This window comes from Sander vitreus, chromosome 1 (assembly GCF_031162955.1).
Source record: "Sander vitreus isolate 19-12246 chromosome 1, sanVit1, whole genome shotgun sequence".
In the NCBI taxonomy this organism is placed as follows: Eukaryota; Metazoa; Chordata; class Actinopteri; order Perciformes; family Percidae; genus Sander; species Sander vitreus.
Window position 1 is genome coordinate 24,923,715 of NC_135855.1, and position 18,650 is coordinate 24,942,364.

At 40.1% G+C, this 18,650-nt stretch overlaps 1 protein-coding gene across 1 annotated transcript in view; it reads left to right on the forward strand.

Annotated features, from left to right (window-relative positions):
* The first annotated feature begins 4,364 nt into the window (after window positions 1-4,364).
* The window catches only part of LOC144517711 (heterogeneous nuclear ribonucleoprotein C-like 1), a 48,222-nt gene continuing 33,936 nt past the window's right edge, over window positions 4,365-18,650 (forward strand). Inside the window, exons 1-2 of the mRNA XM_078249842.1 lie at window positions 4,365-4,588; window positions 9,842-9,917. Of these exons, the coding sequence (XP_078105968.1) occupies window positions 4,567-4,588; window positions 9,842-9,917 (98 nt within the window). The 5' untranslated portion in view covers window positions 4,365-4,566. The remainder of the gene's footprint in view (window positions 4,589-9,841; window positions 9,918-18,650) is intronic.

Sequence of the window (18,650 nt, forward strand, 5' to 3'; positions counted from 1 at the left end):
ACATGGTTGTGACTTGCACTTCGTTAGTACTTTCTGATTAGCCTGTGTTTGTATTGAAATAAGAGGCTGTTGCGGCCCGCCATATGGGTTGAGCAGAGGCTGCACAGTTTGACCAGCGGGCAGCGGCCGCACACCAGGCTGCCGGATGGTGTTGCTAAGAACTTGCAATGTATAACTATTATCAGACCAGCCCTCGCAGCCTCGAAACACTACCGGCCCACCGGGAAAAGTCCCGACTCTCCCGATTGCCACTCCGCTACTGCACTAGTGAAGCATATGCCGATCCCTCTGTGGCTTATGTCGCTCACTGCAGCAGCATGTGCCTGCCGCTTGTGTTGCACCGGTACATACGGTTTCCTAACAGCAGGTGGAAGTGGTATGCCACTGTCAGTGACAAACAGTAAATGTATTTATATATCCTTGCCGATGTAACCAAAGTTAATAATAGAGTTAGCTTTAGCAAACATGGCTATTGTTATCTACTACTATTACACATGCCAAAAATAATGCCTTTTATCGTTGTGTATAGTTTTAGTTTGCTCTACAGCATAAGGTTGTTGGCTCTAAATCTCTGTTATGGATTAGTCACACTGTTAGCTAAGGCAGCTCTAATAATAATGTAGGGTAAATCGACAATGATATATGAAATTACTTTACTGTCATTTCAAAAGCATCGCTTATATCTCAGCAAACCAAATGGAGGAGAGAAACGTAACGTTATAACTTCCTTTTATTTGGTTAACGTTAGTTGGCTCTTTATTTCTGTTACTGATTAGTCAGACTGGCTACGGTGGCTAAGCTAACAATCGCCATTTAGCTTAGGGTAGCTTTAATATTAACTTCAGTTACATCAGCAAGGATATACAATTGACCAGACAACTAGTGACAGAAGTAAATAATACTATCATTTGTTTTGTAAAAATGTCATGGCTAACTGTTGTGATGCTCAGGCACTCCTTTCCTTGCCTCCTTTTCCAACTGGTGCATATGACCTAAAGCACGTTACTGAAATAATAATTTAAAAAAAACATGAAAAAACAAGACCCCACGTTAAAAGGTCAATGGAATTGACCATGTTTGAAAAATAAAACATTGTTTGGTTATGTTCAGATCAGTAATAAAAATGTGTCAATCATTATCTCCAAAATTTAAGTGGTTATTGGTAGGAAGTAAATAGGGACAATATAAGCTGTTCTGTGTATATTATATTAACACACACTTTTCTCAATTAATTTCTTCTCATTTAGTCACAACTCATAAGAAAAGCCTACTGCCATTTTATCCTCATGTTCTTGTTTCAGGCATTACATATCAATCAGCAAATACATCCGCGCTGAGAAGGCATGCACCCAAAAAAGGCAGCAGGAGCCCTTGGTTACAACCTGTGCATTTGAAGGGAATACAGCAGCTCATTATCTTTTTATGCAGACATGCCATGTTTTCATTATGCCAATATGGTTTTATGTTAATCTTGGTTCAGATATTTGGATGTGTCATTCACTCACATGGTAGCTTAGTTTAAATATGGAAACATACAAAAGACAATTTCTGAATCCAATTGTTCCCATCAGCATTAGGATCACAAAGGTCTTTGCATTCTATAATAAAACAGAAACAGTATTCTTCATATTATATATTTCTAACTCAGTGCTATTGTACCTTATAGATCGACAGCCCAGGACTAATTTAGCTCCTTGTCACACGACTGAGAGCAGTTATCCAAGGGTTAACAGTTTAATAATGCAATTGTGCCTGGGTTAAGTGTAGTGTGAAAAGAGGTAATAATCATTTTAGAGTTGACCAAGATTAAAGTTTGGCTTACAGCCAGTCTTACTCTGTGTTGGTTGTTAAATAAGCTAATTAAACCCACATGAAAGCCTCACCTCAGGAGCCAGAAAGATTAAACAGCCTCAGGTGTATTCTCTCTCCAACTACAGCACAACAAAAATGGAACGATTAGACAGCGTGCACAGTTTGCAATATGTAAAAAGTGATTCAGCTGGGTTGGTTTTTCAGATGTAGTGAGTTAATTATAATCAAGATCTCAGTGATGGAAATAATGTTGTGATATGTAATAATAATGATACTGCTGGAGATGTATTAAAAGCTTCAGTTTGTTTACATGAAGCTCATCAATATGGTTCAGGTTTAGTGTGGAGATTCAAGTCACTGTTTGAGTATTCAATTTATAATTGCTTATTAGTTCAGCAAATATACTGAAGTGAGACAGCAGTTGTACTTGTCTTTAATCCCTTGTCTCATGTCTTACAGAATCACACAGGACATGTGTGTGCATGTCCTCAGTGTGTAATATTCCATGAATGCCTATCTTTGAAATCCTCATTAATCAGGTCCGGATTGGCTAATTGGGAGCACCGGGAGAATTCCAGGTGGACCGGTCTGTTTTTTTGGTTGTGAGGGCCGGGTTGAAATCATAGTTGAATATCATAGATACTGTCCCTAGGCTGCCTGCACTTGCAGCCCACTCTTTGTATTTACAGTATTTATTTTTTCTTGCAGCCCACCGTTCTACATTCATGCAGTCCACTCGCAGAGTGCAGCCTGGTTAATGATGACGTATTTATGTTTTGAGTCCTCTGACGGCAGCACCTTGCTAAAAAAACTAACAAACCGTCTGCATACATTTTATACATAGTGATATTTTACAAAAATACACTGAATTATGCCTCCCTGCTGGCCGACCAGTGATGCTCACAGACACTGCTGTCAGCTGGAAGTCTCTCAATAGAATCATGGACAAGTTTATTTCCTGAAATATGGCTCGTTTTCCGTTTGAACACATTGTCATCAATATTAACAAGGTTTAAAATGACCCATTTTTCAAATTTGGATATTGTTTCAAAATCGGAAATCAAATGAACGAAAAAGTACATGGGCTGTACAAAAGGCTGTCAATCAGGAGTGATTGATGTGAGTACATGTCGGAGAATAGCGCAGACACGCACCTCACACCACGCGCACCACCCGGAGAGAAGTTGTCTCCGTCCGTGTTTTAAACAGACACACCTGGGGCGAAGTTGGAAACCAGACTCAGCTTTAAATACAGTCCTAATCTAGTCCTCACTAACACGGGCCCAATTATAGTAACTACATGAAAACTTCACTGTTGTTGCATGAAATGTCGTTTGTGTTTAGCCTACATCATCAGTTTCTATCATGTGAAACAAGAGGCCAAGTCAGCCTGGTGGCGAAGCTGCAGACAGATGCTCCTCAACAGTGTGCTCCCCAGCAGTCAACTCCCCCTGCTGTTCATAAGGTGCCTCTGCACCCCATTCGTTTCAGACCCTCCCACCAGCCTTTGGGCCACGCCTCGTCATTTACATTGACATGTGTCAAGTCCAAATGAAAAGCCAATGTTAAATCGAAATTGAAAAGCCAAATGTTAAATTGAAATTGAAAAGTCAAATGTTAAATTGAAATTGAAAAGCCAAATGTTAAATTGAAATTGAAAAGCCACATATTAAATCCAAATGGAAAAGCCAAATGTTAAATTGAAATTGAAAAGCCAAATATTAAATCCAATTGGAAAAGCCAAATGTTAAATTGAAATTGAAAAGACAAATATTAAATCCAAATGGAAAAGCCAAATGGAAAATTCAAAAGATAAATCATTTTACATATCAACTTTGCTTTTTCAGTTTCCTTTTTCTTTTTTCAATTTAATTATGGCATGATTTTTCCTAGTAGCGTAGTCAAATAATAATATTTTTTATTTGATCTTGCTTCGTTTTCTCTTTGGACTTTAAATTTGAATTATGAATAAATATTTAAAGCAGGAAACTCCAGGGCTGAAAATGAGTCCCACTCCGGCGCTGTCATTAATCAATACAAAAATGTTCCTCTTAAAACATGTCAAGTCACCTTTTTCTTCTGAATCCCCTTGTGAGCGTGTGCAAGTATAATTTAGTTTTCTTGTATGAGTGCATAGTCTGTTAGTCAGTACATTGTCAGTGCAAACTTTTGCACAGGTGGCTTGAGGTCCCTGCTCTTTGACATGTGTATAAAAGACACACACACACACACACACACACACACACACACACGCACACACACACGCGCACACACACACACACACACACGCACACGCACACACGCACACACACACACACACACACACACACACACACACACACACACACACCGGCTTCCTCTTCGCCTGGCAAGAATCTGTGAGCCCTGAGCTCCAGCCTAGCTCCTGTTGCTGAGGGGAAACCAGCTGCACACTCATCCAATCCTCCTGCCAGTTCTCCTGCTAATGGAACAGCCCAGTGCCCCCCTATCCACCCCTGACTTTGGAAAACATTTGGTACATTCCATTGGTGCTTCTCCAGCGGGTTTGTCACACTGACTCAGTAGTATCGCAGCAGTTAGCCAAACGCAGTCAGAGCGCGCGCACACACACACACACACACACACACACGCACGCGCGCGCGCACACGCACAGCAAGAGTAAGGACGTAACAAGAGAGAGTTGTAAGAGAGAAGCAAATAAATCCTCGGCTAGCTTCTCCACTCTCAGTTTCCTGGTTGTTTTGCATCCCTGATATGACCCTGTTCAGCCCAAGATGTGAGTATATGGGGGTTTATCCCTATGAATGTGTGTTTATGCATGTGTAAGTGGATGTTTGCATGCAGCACTGTGTTTCTGAAAGGCAATATTTTCCACTGTGCTTTTAAATGTTTATTTCCTACCCTCTTATTTTCTGCCTTTCCCTCTGTTCATAGAATCAGCCTGTGTTTGATAGTCCGAATCCCAGGTTCCTTTTTACTTTTGTCTCAGATCTGTTTTTCTGTCTTTCTCCGTACCTACCCACTGATCCAATCAGATGGCGGTTTTGAAAAAGGATCTGTGGGATGTTTGAGGTTAGGATGTCAACATTGTGATGCATTAAGAGGTATCTCTGACAACTTCACCAAAACTGTGCAGGTACATATGATCAAACCTCTCACATTGGCAAGGTCAGCAGTTGCTCTCTGTGCATAAATGCTTGTGAAACAGAAACGCCTGAAGGTTTAATTATGTCTAGTGATGGACTAAAGCATGCGTTCCCCCCCCAGCTGTTGAATGAATAGTGCATCTCGTTTGTGAACAATTCCTAATCTGAGCTGCTACATCTTCTCGCAACTTCCACACTAGTTCAGAAACAGCACTCTACTCAAAAAGATATGCGTCTGTTGGGAAAGTGAAGTCTTCTGTAGAGTTCAATACAGGATGAAAGACTCTACAGCAAAAGTGAAACTCATTTTAGGCTGTCTCTCTGTGGTTTTCCATGATGTGGGATCTTTTCAGGGTGTATAACTCCGATCATGTATAGTCACTGTAATGCAAGAGCTTTCATCCACCTCCTTTTTCGCTACTGTGGTGTACAGATCCATCTTCCTGGCTCACAGCACAGCTCTCAACATGCCACCTATTTACATCAACCTTCCCTATCTTTTCTATCTGCTTTGCTTTATTTATTAATTCAATTCAAGTAAATTCATTCAAATTCAATTTTATTAATAGTATCAAATAATAACAAGAAATATCTCAAGACACTTTACAGATAGAGTAGGTCTAGACCACACTCTATAATTTACAAAGACTCAACAGTTGACTGCATTTAGCCCTGAGAGTGGAAACTAAAGCTTCATGGTTGCCGCTTGGTTCAGACCTGAGGTCATTCGCAGTGCAAGAAATAAAGAGGATGCAGCATGACAGAGTGCAGAGCCTATCGTGAGGTCCATATTTTGACAGACTACCTCCTCTTCATATGTAGGGTGCCAAACTGTGGCCTGATTAATACACTTTGAGGCAACTAAGGGCTAAAAAGATGTGTGTGTATTAAAGTGAAAATAAGCCAAGAATGGCCTCTTTTCTAATCTATAAAATGTATTAAACATCAGCATAATGCACAGCAGGGTGCAAATAGAAAGTTTGATAACAGAGCATACAGATTATCTAATTAAATGGAAGTTTAAGTCTAAATACAAGGCAAACAACCTTTGTCATTTAAAGGATGGAACAAACTCAGGTGGACGAATGTATGGTTTATGTGTCTCTTTCTGCTGCTTTATTGCAAATAGTGTTTAATCTTGACAACTTTGTTCTAAATACAATAATCAGAAAGTTATAGGTTTTAGCAATATCATTACCAATTCGATTGAAAGAAGTGGCAGTAATAAACGGAAATGTACAATCCAAAAAAAGAAAAGAAAATATATCTTACTGCAGCTTCATTTTTTATCAAGGTATGTCAGTTTCTTAAATCTGCCAAAGCCAGTTATAGTGAAATCAATTTTGCAGTCCCAGTTGCGCTAGTTTAAATGATTGTTGCAGTGTTGAAAGGCATTCAGTCATAATTGCTTCATTTTTTATCTTTTTGGGTGGAATGTTTGTGAGCATTGCAAAATGTTGTTTTTTGTTAGATTGAAGTACCACTGAAAATATTTGTCATTGGCTCGTGTATTTGTGCTCTGTTCTGAAATCAATTGTGTGATTTAGAGATTAACTAAAAAAAAAAATATTTTTTTAAATTAAGGATGTGGTTCAACCATTGCATGAATCAGGAAGAAAGAATAATGAAAGGAAAATGGGGCGACATTTTTATCTGATCATGTTATACTGTATATCCTATCTCCCACACATCAGTGACTTCAAAGTGCACAGATTGATAGAACATACCATAGTAAATTAAATCTTCTTGTGCCGCATTACAATGTTAACTATTTTCTGTGTGTGTGTGTGTGTGTGATGAGGCTGCTTGCCAGACAAGGTCTGTGAACATAAAATGCATGCTGTACACGAATTCCCCCAGTCTTTCAGCAGAGTCCTTGATGTTTTGTTCTTGAGTTTTACGGTTGCATACATGAATCACCTGAAGCATAATTAAAAGCAGTGATGTAAAAAAGATGAATACAATTCCTAATTGATCCTGATAGATAGAGAGGTTGTCTTTTCAGTGTATGCAGGGAGGTTCAGACATAGCAGCTTTCCTGGAGCTGGTGGAGAACTCAAGGACACTTCAGTAGGGGGGATGCTGACTGACTGGGGTCTTCAAAGGCCGTCCGGTCTCCTGCCTCCTCTGGAGATTCAGAATCATTTAGAATAAGAAAAGCCTTTTCTCATTGTTGCTGTGTTATTTCGTTTCCAGTTACTGTGATTAAGCCGGCTCTCACTTTGGCCTGGTATGAAGCGACAGTCTGGCACTCAGCCTGACATCCGTTGGTACAAAGCACAGTGACAGACTGTAGACCGTGGCAGAGGCGGACGCTTTCTAACTCATTATGGCTGATCACGTGTGACCTTGATTGTGTCCTCTGGTGCCCTTTGGTCCTATTTTACAAACATGCTGCCTTTTATGCTACTGTATGATCTCCCTGTACTGGAGTCTCTTGGGTTTGCCCCTTATTCAGCTGACCTGTAGTGAGAGTAATGGCTTCCCATACAATGTTATCATTACATGCCGCCCATTATTATAATACTGTCCCCATACAGACAATTTTGTGATATACAATATAACATACAATAATTGTCTTTGATGCATACCACTGTAATCAGTTCTCTATACTACTCCATGCTGTCATTTGTATGTTGCTGTTCCAACGATCAATCGTTTTTTAATGATTTATTTATGTTAGAATCAAATGTCCTTTCCTCCCTTTTTTTTTCAACCTTTCACCTAACTAAAACTCTACTAAGGAAAAATAAAGTAAATAATATTAAAATTAAGGTGGAGTCTGCAATTTTCTTTTTCTTTATACCTCCATGGCCTTTTCCCTGTTCTGTGCACAAGCACAAACCGAATAGAGCTGTGTGGCTCAGTCCAAGCTGCTTTGTTTGTTTCCCATTTACAGAGCCATGGCTGTGAATGAACAACAGATTTTTTTTTTTTTTACAGTGCGCACACAGAACAGACAGCCAGCAGACTGTGAGGAGATATTCTCTAAATTTGACAAAGTGTATTGGATTAGAATCTTAGCCTCCACCTTTTAAAAGAATAATTGAAATAAAGTCATAGATGAGGAACAAAAGATCAGATGTTGGTAACACTTTACTTTAACACCCCCTATTTAGCATCTTTTATATATTAAATACATAAAAAAAAAAAAACATTTTTCATTAAATAAAAAAAGCAAATGAAGTTGATCAAACCTCAAAACAAAAAATCACCACAACAAATTGCAATTTACAATGTAGATGTATGGTTGTTTGCTAGCGTGCGTGTGTGTGAGTGTGAAGTCTGCACTAGAGAAGCTAATTGTAGCACATAGGATTTTGTTTACCAAATAACTGTCTGATTACCTCCTGAGGTTTTACTCCCGTAGAGCAAGACAACTGTGCTCAGCAGCATCATCCCGTCTTCCTGTGTAATGGCTTATTCATGCAGTCAATCATACAGTCGTCATGTTGCTCAGCAAATGCATTATAAAACTCAGTTTTCTTTCCTTCTGCCCTACAATCACTTCTACCCCAAAATGTGAAGACGAGGAACTGTCCAGCATGTTTTTAAAGATTTGTTTGTGATACACATTGTTCTTGTCTTTTGTCGCCTTAGTGGAGAAATATGTAGTTACTGTCACATGAAAATATTACACTGGCGCATAAAAAGTATGCCATATCCAGTAGAGGTGGGCAGCATGACATGAAACTAGTAATCAGAGTGAGTTACAATAATATTTGTAATAATATAGTAAATTGAGTCATTTTCTGGTCTTAGAGACTACATTACAACTTTATAAAATAGTTGAAATAACTGTTTTCCTGAGTGAAATTAAATATTAATGCCTCTACTTGTTTGGGCATTTCCAAAAAAACACATTTATCATATTTTTCACATATCTTTTGAAATGCCAGTACTATTCCCCCAAATATTGCCACTTTAATGCATTTTTAGGTATTTACAACATATCTTTGGGTCTATATATTCCTCATATCAACAACACAGTCATAGTTTTCTGGGTGTGGATGTATGCACGGCTCAGGCAAGTAACAGTTAAGGTGTCAGCAGCAGGGGCCAGTTCCTAACCAGCAGAGTTGGCTGCAGAAAAGCCATCCAGCAGGTCACTGTTTGACTAAAACTGCCTGCTGTTGGAGGTAAAGGCATACACATGTCTAAATTTCTTTCCACACATTCAAACCCATACTTAATTAATTGTAGCTTCCAGCCATTTGACAGTCACGCTGTGTGAGTGTATGTGCAGCTGGCCCAGTCACACTCCATTCACCACCCATCTGTCCATGTCAGACTGGCCTCCTCTCCTCCTCTTTTTGCTCTTTCACTTTTTTCTCTCTTTTACATTCACCTTTGGTAAATAACTGCTGAGCAACATGAGCAGTGAGCTGTTGGCATATCCTGTAATCAAGGTGGCTCGTGGTTAATTGGCCCATTGGAACGTGTCTGCAGAGGTGTTTGCAGGAGAGACATACGAAAACAGACCACAAGAGATTGGGTGTGGCTTTTGAGACAAGTCTAAAGCTGCACCAGGTTTCTGATGCACACTTGCAGACCTGAGACACAAATGGAGGTGAACAGCTGGCTCGTAGTGGCAGAAGCAATCAAAGAAGAGTGATGAATGATAGATGTATGTGAAAAACAGCCACAGTCGGTCTTAGCCGGCCCTTTAGTCATTATCATGTTACATGATGACAACTACAAGAGTTTAGGTAAATTTTGCTCAAATAAAGATGAAACTCAAGTGTAGGATAAACATGACCAGACAATGTGGAGGGTTTGCAGGTTAGTGTATATTCTTTTCTGGGCTTTGTACCCCTGCTGTGTTGTGTTATGATGCTCTTAACTGTATCAGTACAAAGTTAATTGGTTGCTCTTCCATGCAGACATGAGCATGAGTGGAGAGTTGAAGTCCAGCCGCTCCAGGGCAGCGAGTAAGAGAGCCAGCAATACCATTTATGGGTGAGTAGGACCTCCCCTTTCACACACACGCACGCATGCACGCACACACATACACACATACACACACACTCCTGCCCCCACACACTCTGAGATAATCATGCACTCTATTATTTGCTGCAACCCTTTATCTGTAACTCAATGGCTGCACCTCGGTGTTGCAATCAATGCAGCATTATTATTATTAGCTTCATACCAGCTGTGTATGTAAGCTGCTATTGATTTTAGCCAGAGGTGCTGTCTCCATCCGTCAATGTTTTAATCTCTCTGTTGATGTAGTGCACACATATGACTGAAGCTGATTACTGTTTATAGCTGGCGGTTCAATACAGCGCTGTGGAGCTACACTAACATTGTGTGCAAAGATAGGCGGCGAAGGGAATGGAGGGCAGTGGGAAAGACGACAGTGTGTGGGCTTGTTTAAATTCATTAATGCCTTCATTACTCTTACCTCCAACTCTCTCCTTTAACTGCATCTCTTTCTCGCTTAAGATCTTCTAAGTACTCTGACGTTTGTGTGAAGGTTGAGCTTTTACCACACTTATTCTGACATTGCATTTTCTCCTACATGTCCTCTGGAAGTCCATATATCGTCCTTCACACAGCAATGGACAAGGAAACAATAAGCAACGCCCTTAGAAAACATCACATAATCAGAAAAGACAAGGGAGACACCATTATTGCAAAACAGGTCAATATTTATTGGGTTCCTGAAAACATATTTTTTGTTCCACTTCCAAAGATGCAAAATAATTAGGGCTGTCAGCATTAACGCGTTAATCGCGATGCAATTAAGGGCCGAGCATAACGCGTTAATTTTTTTTAATCACATGCCACCATTTATTAATTTATTTTACACTTCACTTGGCTTCGCGTTGTGCCTAACAACGCCCCTTAGCTGTTCTAAAATCACTAGAATCTAGCTAGGCTACTATTTTGACCCTTTGCCGCACCTTTACTTCATCAAGTAAACTATCATCAAGCTGCCATACTTCCTCGTAACACAACCTGCTGCTGCAGGCTGCAGGCATGATGGAGAAAGACAGCAGAAAACACAATTCTGAGTGGCACTTTTTATTTTCCAAAACTCCCGGACGGCTCAGTAGACAAGTCGAAAGACATATGCACATTGTGTAAAGCCGAATTAAAATATCACCGAAGCACGTCAAGCTTGAACTACCACCTACGAGCTAAGCACAGTACAGTTAACATGACTCAGGTTGATGCTAGCAGGCTCAAGCAAAGCACTATTTTGGAGAGTGCTACTTGCCGACCTGTTGATGAAACCAAATCCAAAAATATTACTACAGCTCTTGCGAAATGGGTGGCAACTAACTGCAGACCTATCAGCATCGTAGAAGACTCGGGTCTTAAAGTCGTACTACGGTTGGCATGTTCTGACCCGTCTCATTACCGTCGAGGGGGACAGTAGTTTTCACGCATACACAGCCTGTACGACACGGAGAAAGCAGCCAAACTGGAACAGCTGCAAAGTGCAAACGCTGTCTCATTAACCGGTGATCACTGGACGTCAGTGAGTAATCAAAATTATTTAGGAGTTACTGCACACTATATTGACTCTGGTTGGACTTTGCACTCGTTTGCCTTAACGATTCGACATAAAGAAGAACGACACTATGCTGAAACATGTGCCGAGCACTTCAGCGGAGTTGCAGAGACATGGGGCATTGCAAATAAAGTTACAAAATACAAATCTTAAAAGTCAAGTTCATAAAGTAACTTTCTTTGCATTCATTTGATTCCCAATCAAGATACACTGGTAAGAATTGCTTTCCATTGTTAATATGTACTTAAAAACAGTTCTGAAATGCAAAATAATAGAATTTTAATCATGTGATAAAACATTTTTTATTAACTATAGAAATTCAGCGATTAATCGCGATTAAGAAAAAATGAATTGTTTGACAGCCCTAAAAATAATATAATAATGAAATTACTGTGAATAGCTGCACCAATACAGGCACAACAGGCTTTTTGCTGACAATGGAAATAGTGAGAGTTGAGATACTCACATTAAAGCAACTGGGGTGAACATGATAAAAAATATTGAAATACTTTGCAGGGCATCCACATAGGACACCAGAATGCAAAATAGGTTGGGAATACAAACAAGAATAGGAAATGCATATTAACAGATGTAATATTATTGATGCCAACTTGTTTGTCCCAGGCCAAATCAGCAAATCTCATTATTATTCTGCATAAATGGGACTCCACATATGTTTGAAAATGTTCATTCCTGGCAGCACCATATCCTGTCTCTGTGCTGGTTTCATCATAGCATACAGTAGTATGTGTATTGCAGTATGGGACATTATATATTATGTCCCCAGCGTGTCCTTCAAAACAGTTAATCCAGCTCTCTTCCATGTGCACCCTCCTCCACTCCCTCTGACCATCTCTGAATAACCCTTAAACCCCCAAACGTTATTTGCCCATTCCACCACGTAGTTATTCAACACTGTGTAGCCATGCATTAATGAGGTTAGTCATACAACACACACACACATACATGCAAAATGACTAACCACAAATGGACGCACCTGAGGTAGCAGCCCTGATAAAGACTGCGATGACATGAATTTAAAGTTGGTGCTCTGTGGCCATTTCAGGTTAATGGTCACATTCAATCAAGTAAACCAAGCTGAGAACCTGTCCAGCCTGTACACACACAGAAAAACAGAAAAGCAAAACTAAACGTTTACAGCCATGTTAGCGGCTCTGTGTAGGGGTTGGGGGAAAAATCGATACAGCATAGTATCGCAATATTTTCCGTGGCAATACTGTATCGATACACAGACGCCGAGAATCAATCTTTTATTATACTGTATATGTGTTGGTCAGTTTGTCTGTTTGACAATCCCATTTTTAAAATGTAAGTGAGATGAACAAACAGAGAAATTTATCTTTTTAGATAAAACAGATGTTGACAAAGTTTCCTTTTGGGGACATCATTTGAAATTGGGAAAAAACTGAAATTGGAAAAAAGGTAATAAATTGCAATATATCGCAGAATATTGCAATATGTTTAAAATCGCAATAATATCGTATCGTGACATAAGGATCGGGATGATATTGTATCGTGAGGCCTCTGGTGATTCCCGCCCCTAGCTCTGTGAGGCTGTACTATTCTTAGTCTAACATGGTGCAGCAGTCGCTGGTAGGAATGCTGTTATATTAATAGAATTTTGAACTGATGGTGGCGCTATAGATGAAAAGTCTATTAAGTCTAAAGTTATTATTAATCATCCTAAGGTCAACATGAATGAGTGTACAAACCTTATGACAATCTATCCAATAGATCTTGAAAGATGTCAACAAAAACACAAATTACAACCTCATGGAGGCCCTAGAAGAAAAGTCAGTAGATCACCAAAGTCATTCATCGTCTATGCACCATGAATGTCTGTACACAATTTCAATGTAATCCATTTGCTAATTGTTGAGATATTTCAGTCTGGACCAAAGTGGGCCATCAAACCGACATGCCATCCCTAGCTATGCTGCTAGCATTGCTAAAAACATTCATGTGCACATGTGAAACTGCAAAAGGTTCTTAAATTGGTTTTGCTCTCATGTTCATTGGAAGGCAGCATCTAAATGTGTTTGTCCCTTTCCCTGCATAGCACTATATGGATTTTGAGTTCTAAGGAAAAGATAAATAAATTATAAGACAAGCCAATATGCATGATCATTTCCCAGTAACGGATACTACAATGCAGCTGAAGTCACAAATGTAAATAATGGCGAGACAGGCACCAAAATTCTCTCTGTCCAAACTCCCAATAATCCTGCTCTATGCTGCTGGCAGCAGTGTGCCCCGTCTCCTCCCTCCTCCCGCTGTTCTCACAGCGCTGGCCAACAAACACTACTGCCTGTGGCCTAGATTACTTTGTGAACAAACTTTCCAACTCGTGTCTAAGACGCTAAAGCAATGTAATCTGTTCGTGAAACACCATGCGGGTTTCCAGCATTTTACTATTGCTAGAAAGTTGGATTATTTAGGTCAATAAATAAAATCTATAGTTAAACTCAATAAAAGCTTTTTTATTTTTTCTCAATGTACCCCCCCCCCCATCCACTTCCTCTCCTCCCACTGCCACTCTGGCATAAGTCTCCCCCCAGGCCATTTGCTCCCTGACAACATAAGGGTTTTGTTATAATTTATCGTCCTTCTGACTATCACAGGTCCCCTTTAGCTTGGCGAGTCCCAGCTGTGGAAGAAGGGATGGGGTAGAGAGAGGCTAGCATTTCACAACCCAGATGCTGCAGCCGTGGCCTCTGTGTGCTCCAGTGCACTACTACAAAAGCTCACTGTACTGTGTGGCCTTTTTAAGGAGGCTCAGGTGCCAGAAGAAGGGCCCCTGTGTGTGTGTGTGTGTGTGTGTGTGTGTGTGTGTGTGTGTGTGTGTGTGTGTGTGTGTGTGTGTGTGTGTGTGTGTGTGTGTGCAATTATATAATGACTTAAATAGCTATATGGGTTAACCAGGACAAAAGACTGCTGTAGTTAAGCAGTTTTTTTGTCTCTCCACCCTGTTTCACTGTGGAAATATCCGGCCTGTGTAAAGATAATTATTGCTCATTTTATTATCTGCTCCATTTTGCTTCTCAGTGAAGAGGGGACTGGCCTGAACACCAAGTGGCAGAGCGTACTGAGCATCTGGTCTCTGGTATTTCCGTCTGCTTTCTCCATGCGCTGCACTCTTTTAATATTCTCTCATCTGTTTTAATTATCAGAAGGGCTGGTCATAAAGGAGTTTAAGTTAGGATGGAAACGATGTAGTCGGCCCATGTGTCATATAGGCTCAAAGAGACTAACTGGGGCAGGAGAGGTGGAGGCATTAGGGTATGAAGTCTGCAGTTGCCAGGAGCAGTGGGTAATGATGTCCTATCTGTTTTGTGTGATTAACAGTAACTTAAAGGTTAATCTGATGGCAGATATTGATGGGAAATAGCATGACAGGAAATGGGTCACATACTGTAAGTGGGCTAGTGCAACTAAAAAGACAATTCTGGTTTATTACAACTTGGGTCTTTATTGTTATGGTTTTGGACATCATTTTTATTAGTTATGGTTATTGTATTCATCACATCAATTGCTATAATAACTAAAAAAGTAGTCAGATCGGACAAGAAGAATTAACAGTTTGACCTATCATGCCGTTTTTAAAACAAAAAACAAATAAGTCAAACTTATTTGGAAAAGAAGACAAAGATGTAAGGTAAAATCCAAACTGTTAGGGATGCAAACATCCATCACCGTTTACAGACCGACTTCCTGTTTCAAATTTGACTCATGCCTTACTGTAGTTGTGCATGGCTTACCTTATCAGACTTTGTTATAGTTATAACTACAGCTCAGCTGTTAGTTTGGTGAGTGTAATGTGGCCATAAAATGACAAAAACTATGAAAATAAATACAGAGGTTGTAATAAACCAGAATTATCATTTAATATTTTTTTAGAGGCAGTATGGCAGCATTGGGAATAGATCAGTAAAACGCTACAGTATGCAGCTTGTTTTACTGAGTGTATTTTTAGTCATGTCCTTCTTCATCTCATTTGTTCCCATGCAACACTTGTCACTTATTTTGTCAGATTGTATATGTGTCTCTAGCCTGAGGCTCAGCTGGTTACATCTGTAAAATCCACCACGAGCCGGGAAAAAGCAAAGGGCAAATGGAGGCAATCTGCAGTTAGGAAAGCAATGTTGAAGTTCACCCATTTTTATGAACGACCTCTTTCTGCTAGACATATTTCTGTGACATCACTCTGATTGTCACAACACAGCTGACTGCCAGCTGTTATGACACCCACCCACAGCTATATCTGTATGCACAGCATCCCCATCATTTATTAAAATAATGACAGTTTTAAACATAATTTAAAAAGAGGGGGTTGGATAATGTGCAGGGACACTGACTGGCAGATAATAACTCATATGTATGTGTTGTTAAGGGGAAAATAGCATGTTGCTTGTAAAAACGCTTAAATAAAAGTATGTAAAAAAGATGCAACATAGTGTTGACTTACTCTCTCCCTCTACCCTTTTCCCAGTGTGGATATTGGGTTATGATGATCACAGGTTGCTCCTGATCCATGCAAAAGTCTAGTGTGAGCTCATACCTGGGCCTGTGTGGCTCTGTGAATTGTACAATAACCATCCTGCAGGCTACCACATTCATTTCCTTAAAGTGGCCATATTATGCTCATTTTCAGGTTCATAATTTTATTTTGAGGTTGTACCAGTATAGGTTTACATGGTTTAATTTTCAAAAAACACCATATTTTTGTTCTACTGCACATTGCTGCAGCTCCTCCTTTCACACGCTGTCAGGTTTCTGTTTTAGCTACAGAGTGAGACCTCTTAACTTCTGTAACATCCCTGTTGTCAGTCGCACATGTGCAGTAGCTAGGTAAGGATTACATGAGCTAGCTCCAACTTCGGCCTGTACAAGGTAGGCCTGGCAAACTCGATTCTTTTTAAGGATTCGGTTTATTCTGAGTCACTCACTAAACTGATCCGGGTTGTGCGAGTCACTTGAGTCACTTGAGTCAGTATTGTATGCTACATCCAAGGCGAGCTTTTGATTTGGATAAAATGCCATGTTTTCATTTAGAATCTTTTAATTTGATTTGGAAAAAAATTATATCCATAAATGTAAAGGGTCTGAATGAAAACCGAATATTCATTTAAAAATGACATGAAATTATATTTTGAAACTTTAATAGGACTGACAAATAAGAAAGCCATCCGGACTCTGAACATTCACAATGACTTACAACCTCTTTAATGTAAATTCCATGCGCCCCTTTTTCATGTATGTATGCATGCATTTAATGTTTTCAATGTGTATGTGTATCTGTACTTGAATAATAAAGTTTTTTGAAGACAAAAAAAAACGTGGCGAGGTGAGCTTACGGACTATCTGCTCGCCCTAATTGCATTTTAATATACTACATTTATACACCAAACCTACAGTAGGCCTAGCTAGGCTACGTGCAGAACATTGTATGCTATTTCAGAAGTGAAAGAATGGCTTCTGTTGTGGATTTGCATTACCCTGAGCTCGAGGAGAGACTTCACTCACTCGCTATGCTCGCTCGTCTGAATCAGATCCACTCATAACAACGTAGCCGGCTGATTCGGCTGAAGCGCGGGATTGACTGACTCCCACGAGAACTCACGAGTCATCAACAACTCAGGAGTCATCGAGGACTCGTGAGTTGTCGGCGAGCCAGCCGAGCCGAGGTGAGCTTGTAATGTTTTGGACTGTCTGCTCGACCTAATTGCATTTAACATACTACATTCATACACCAAAACCTACAGTAGGCCTAGCTAGGCTACATGCAGATCATTTTTTGTTATTTCAGAAGTGAAAGAATGGCTTTTGTTGTGGATTTGCTTTACTCTGAGCTCAAGGAGAGACTTCACTCGCTCGTCTGAATCAGATCCACTCATATAGCCGGCTGATTCGCCCGACAACTCATGAATCACCCGACAACTCATGAATCACCCGACAACTCATGAATCACCCGACAACTCACAAGCCCTCGTTGACTCGTGAGTTCTCGAGTGAATCCTACGGTCTGCGAGCTTCCGGCTCTGAGTCTGCGGGTCGGGACTGTCTCTCTGCTCACTCAGGCGCTTGAGTTGACTTGTGGAGTTGCTGTTGCCTACGAAATTGTAAGTTATAAAGCTTTTTGCAGCTAAGATGGCTAGCATAGTAGAAGCTAATGTTGCAAGAGGTTTGTGTGTGGCGCTGTTATCATTTTAGATTGAATTGTAGTAGGACTCAACTGAACCGGGTTAATGATACTAGAGACTCGCGATTCGTGAGTCAATTTAAAGACTCGGGTTAAAGATCCGAGTGAATCACGACTCGAACAGGTCTAGTACAAGGCAGGATTAGCCGGGGCGCACTTCCAACTTTGCGTGGAATACCTGCAGAACAGGGACATGTAAGTAGTTCTATACAATTTATTTTGTAGATTAGGGTGAATTTGTGTGTGTTGTAGCAGTGTTTTGCCATTGAGAACGAGCTAGCATGCTAGCGCTAGCATGCTAACGGTTAGCCCCCTCGTCTCGTCTAGTGACGTAGAAAGTCGTGCAGATTTTGAACAGCTCACCCGGAGACTGAAGGGAGGACACATTCAGAAACCGTTTCCCACTCAAAACAGCATGGATGGGTTTTTTTTCAAAGTTTGTATGCGTTTGGAAGCACCAGAGACAATAACACCCCAAATCCCAGAAAAAGTGATTTTATTTCATAATATGGGCACTTTAAAGGATATAGTAGATGTCCTGTGTTTGCTGACTTAGCTAGAAGTCATTAAAGCATGTATTTGTTATTTGATAGTTTATGATTCAGAAAATCATCTAATAAAGGAAAACAAGGCAAAATACAGATAGAATAAACAAATCACCTACTGCAACATGACTTTGGTTTTGGTTGTTCATTTGTTGTATATTGAAAAGCACTCCAGTTCACAGTGATGAATTTTTCCCCATTTAGTTTCTCTTTACAAATAGCAAGAGTGTTCTGCTTGTCTGTATCTCAGTGGAATGAAGTTAAATAAAGTGCAGAGAGATTTCCAGGCCTGTGTGTCAGTGTTATGGTTGGGAGTGGCAATGTTTTTCTAGCCATGTCACTATGCGACCAATCAGGTCAGTGACCGTAGAGCAAGCATAAAATCTGTTGCTTGGTGCATGTTT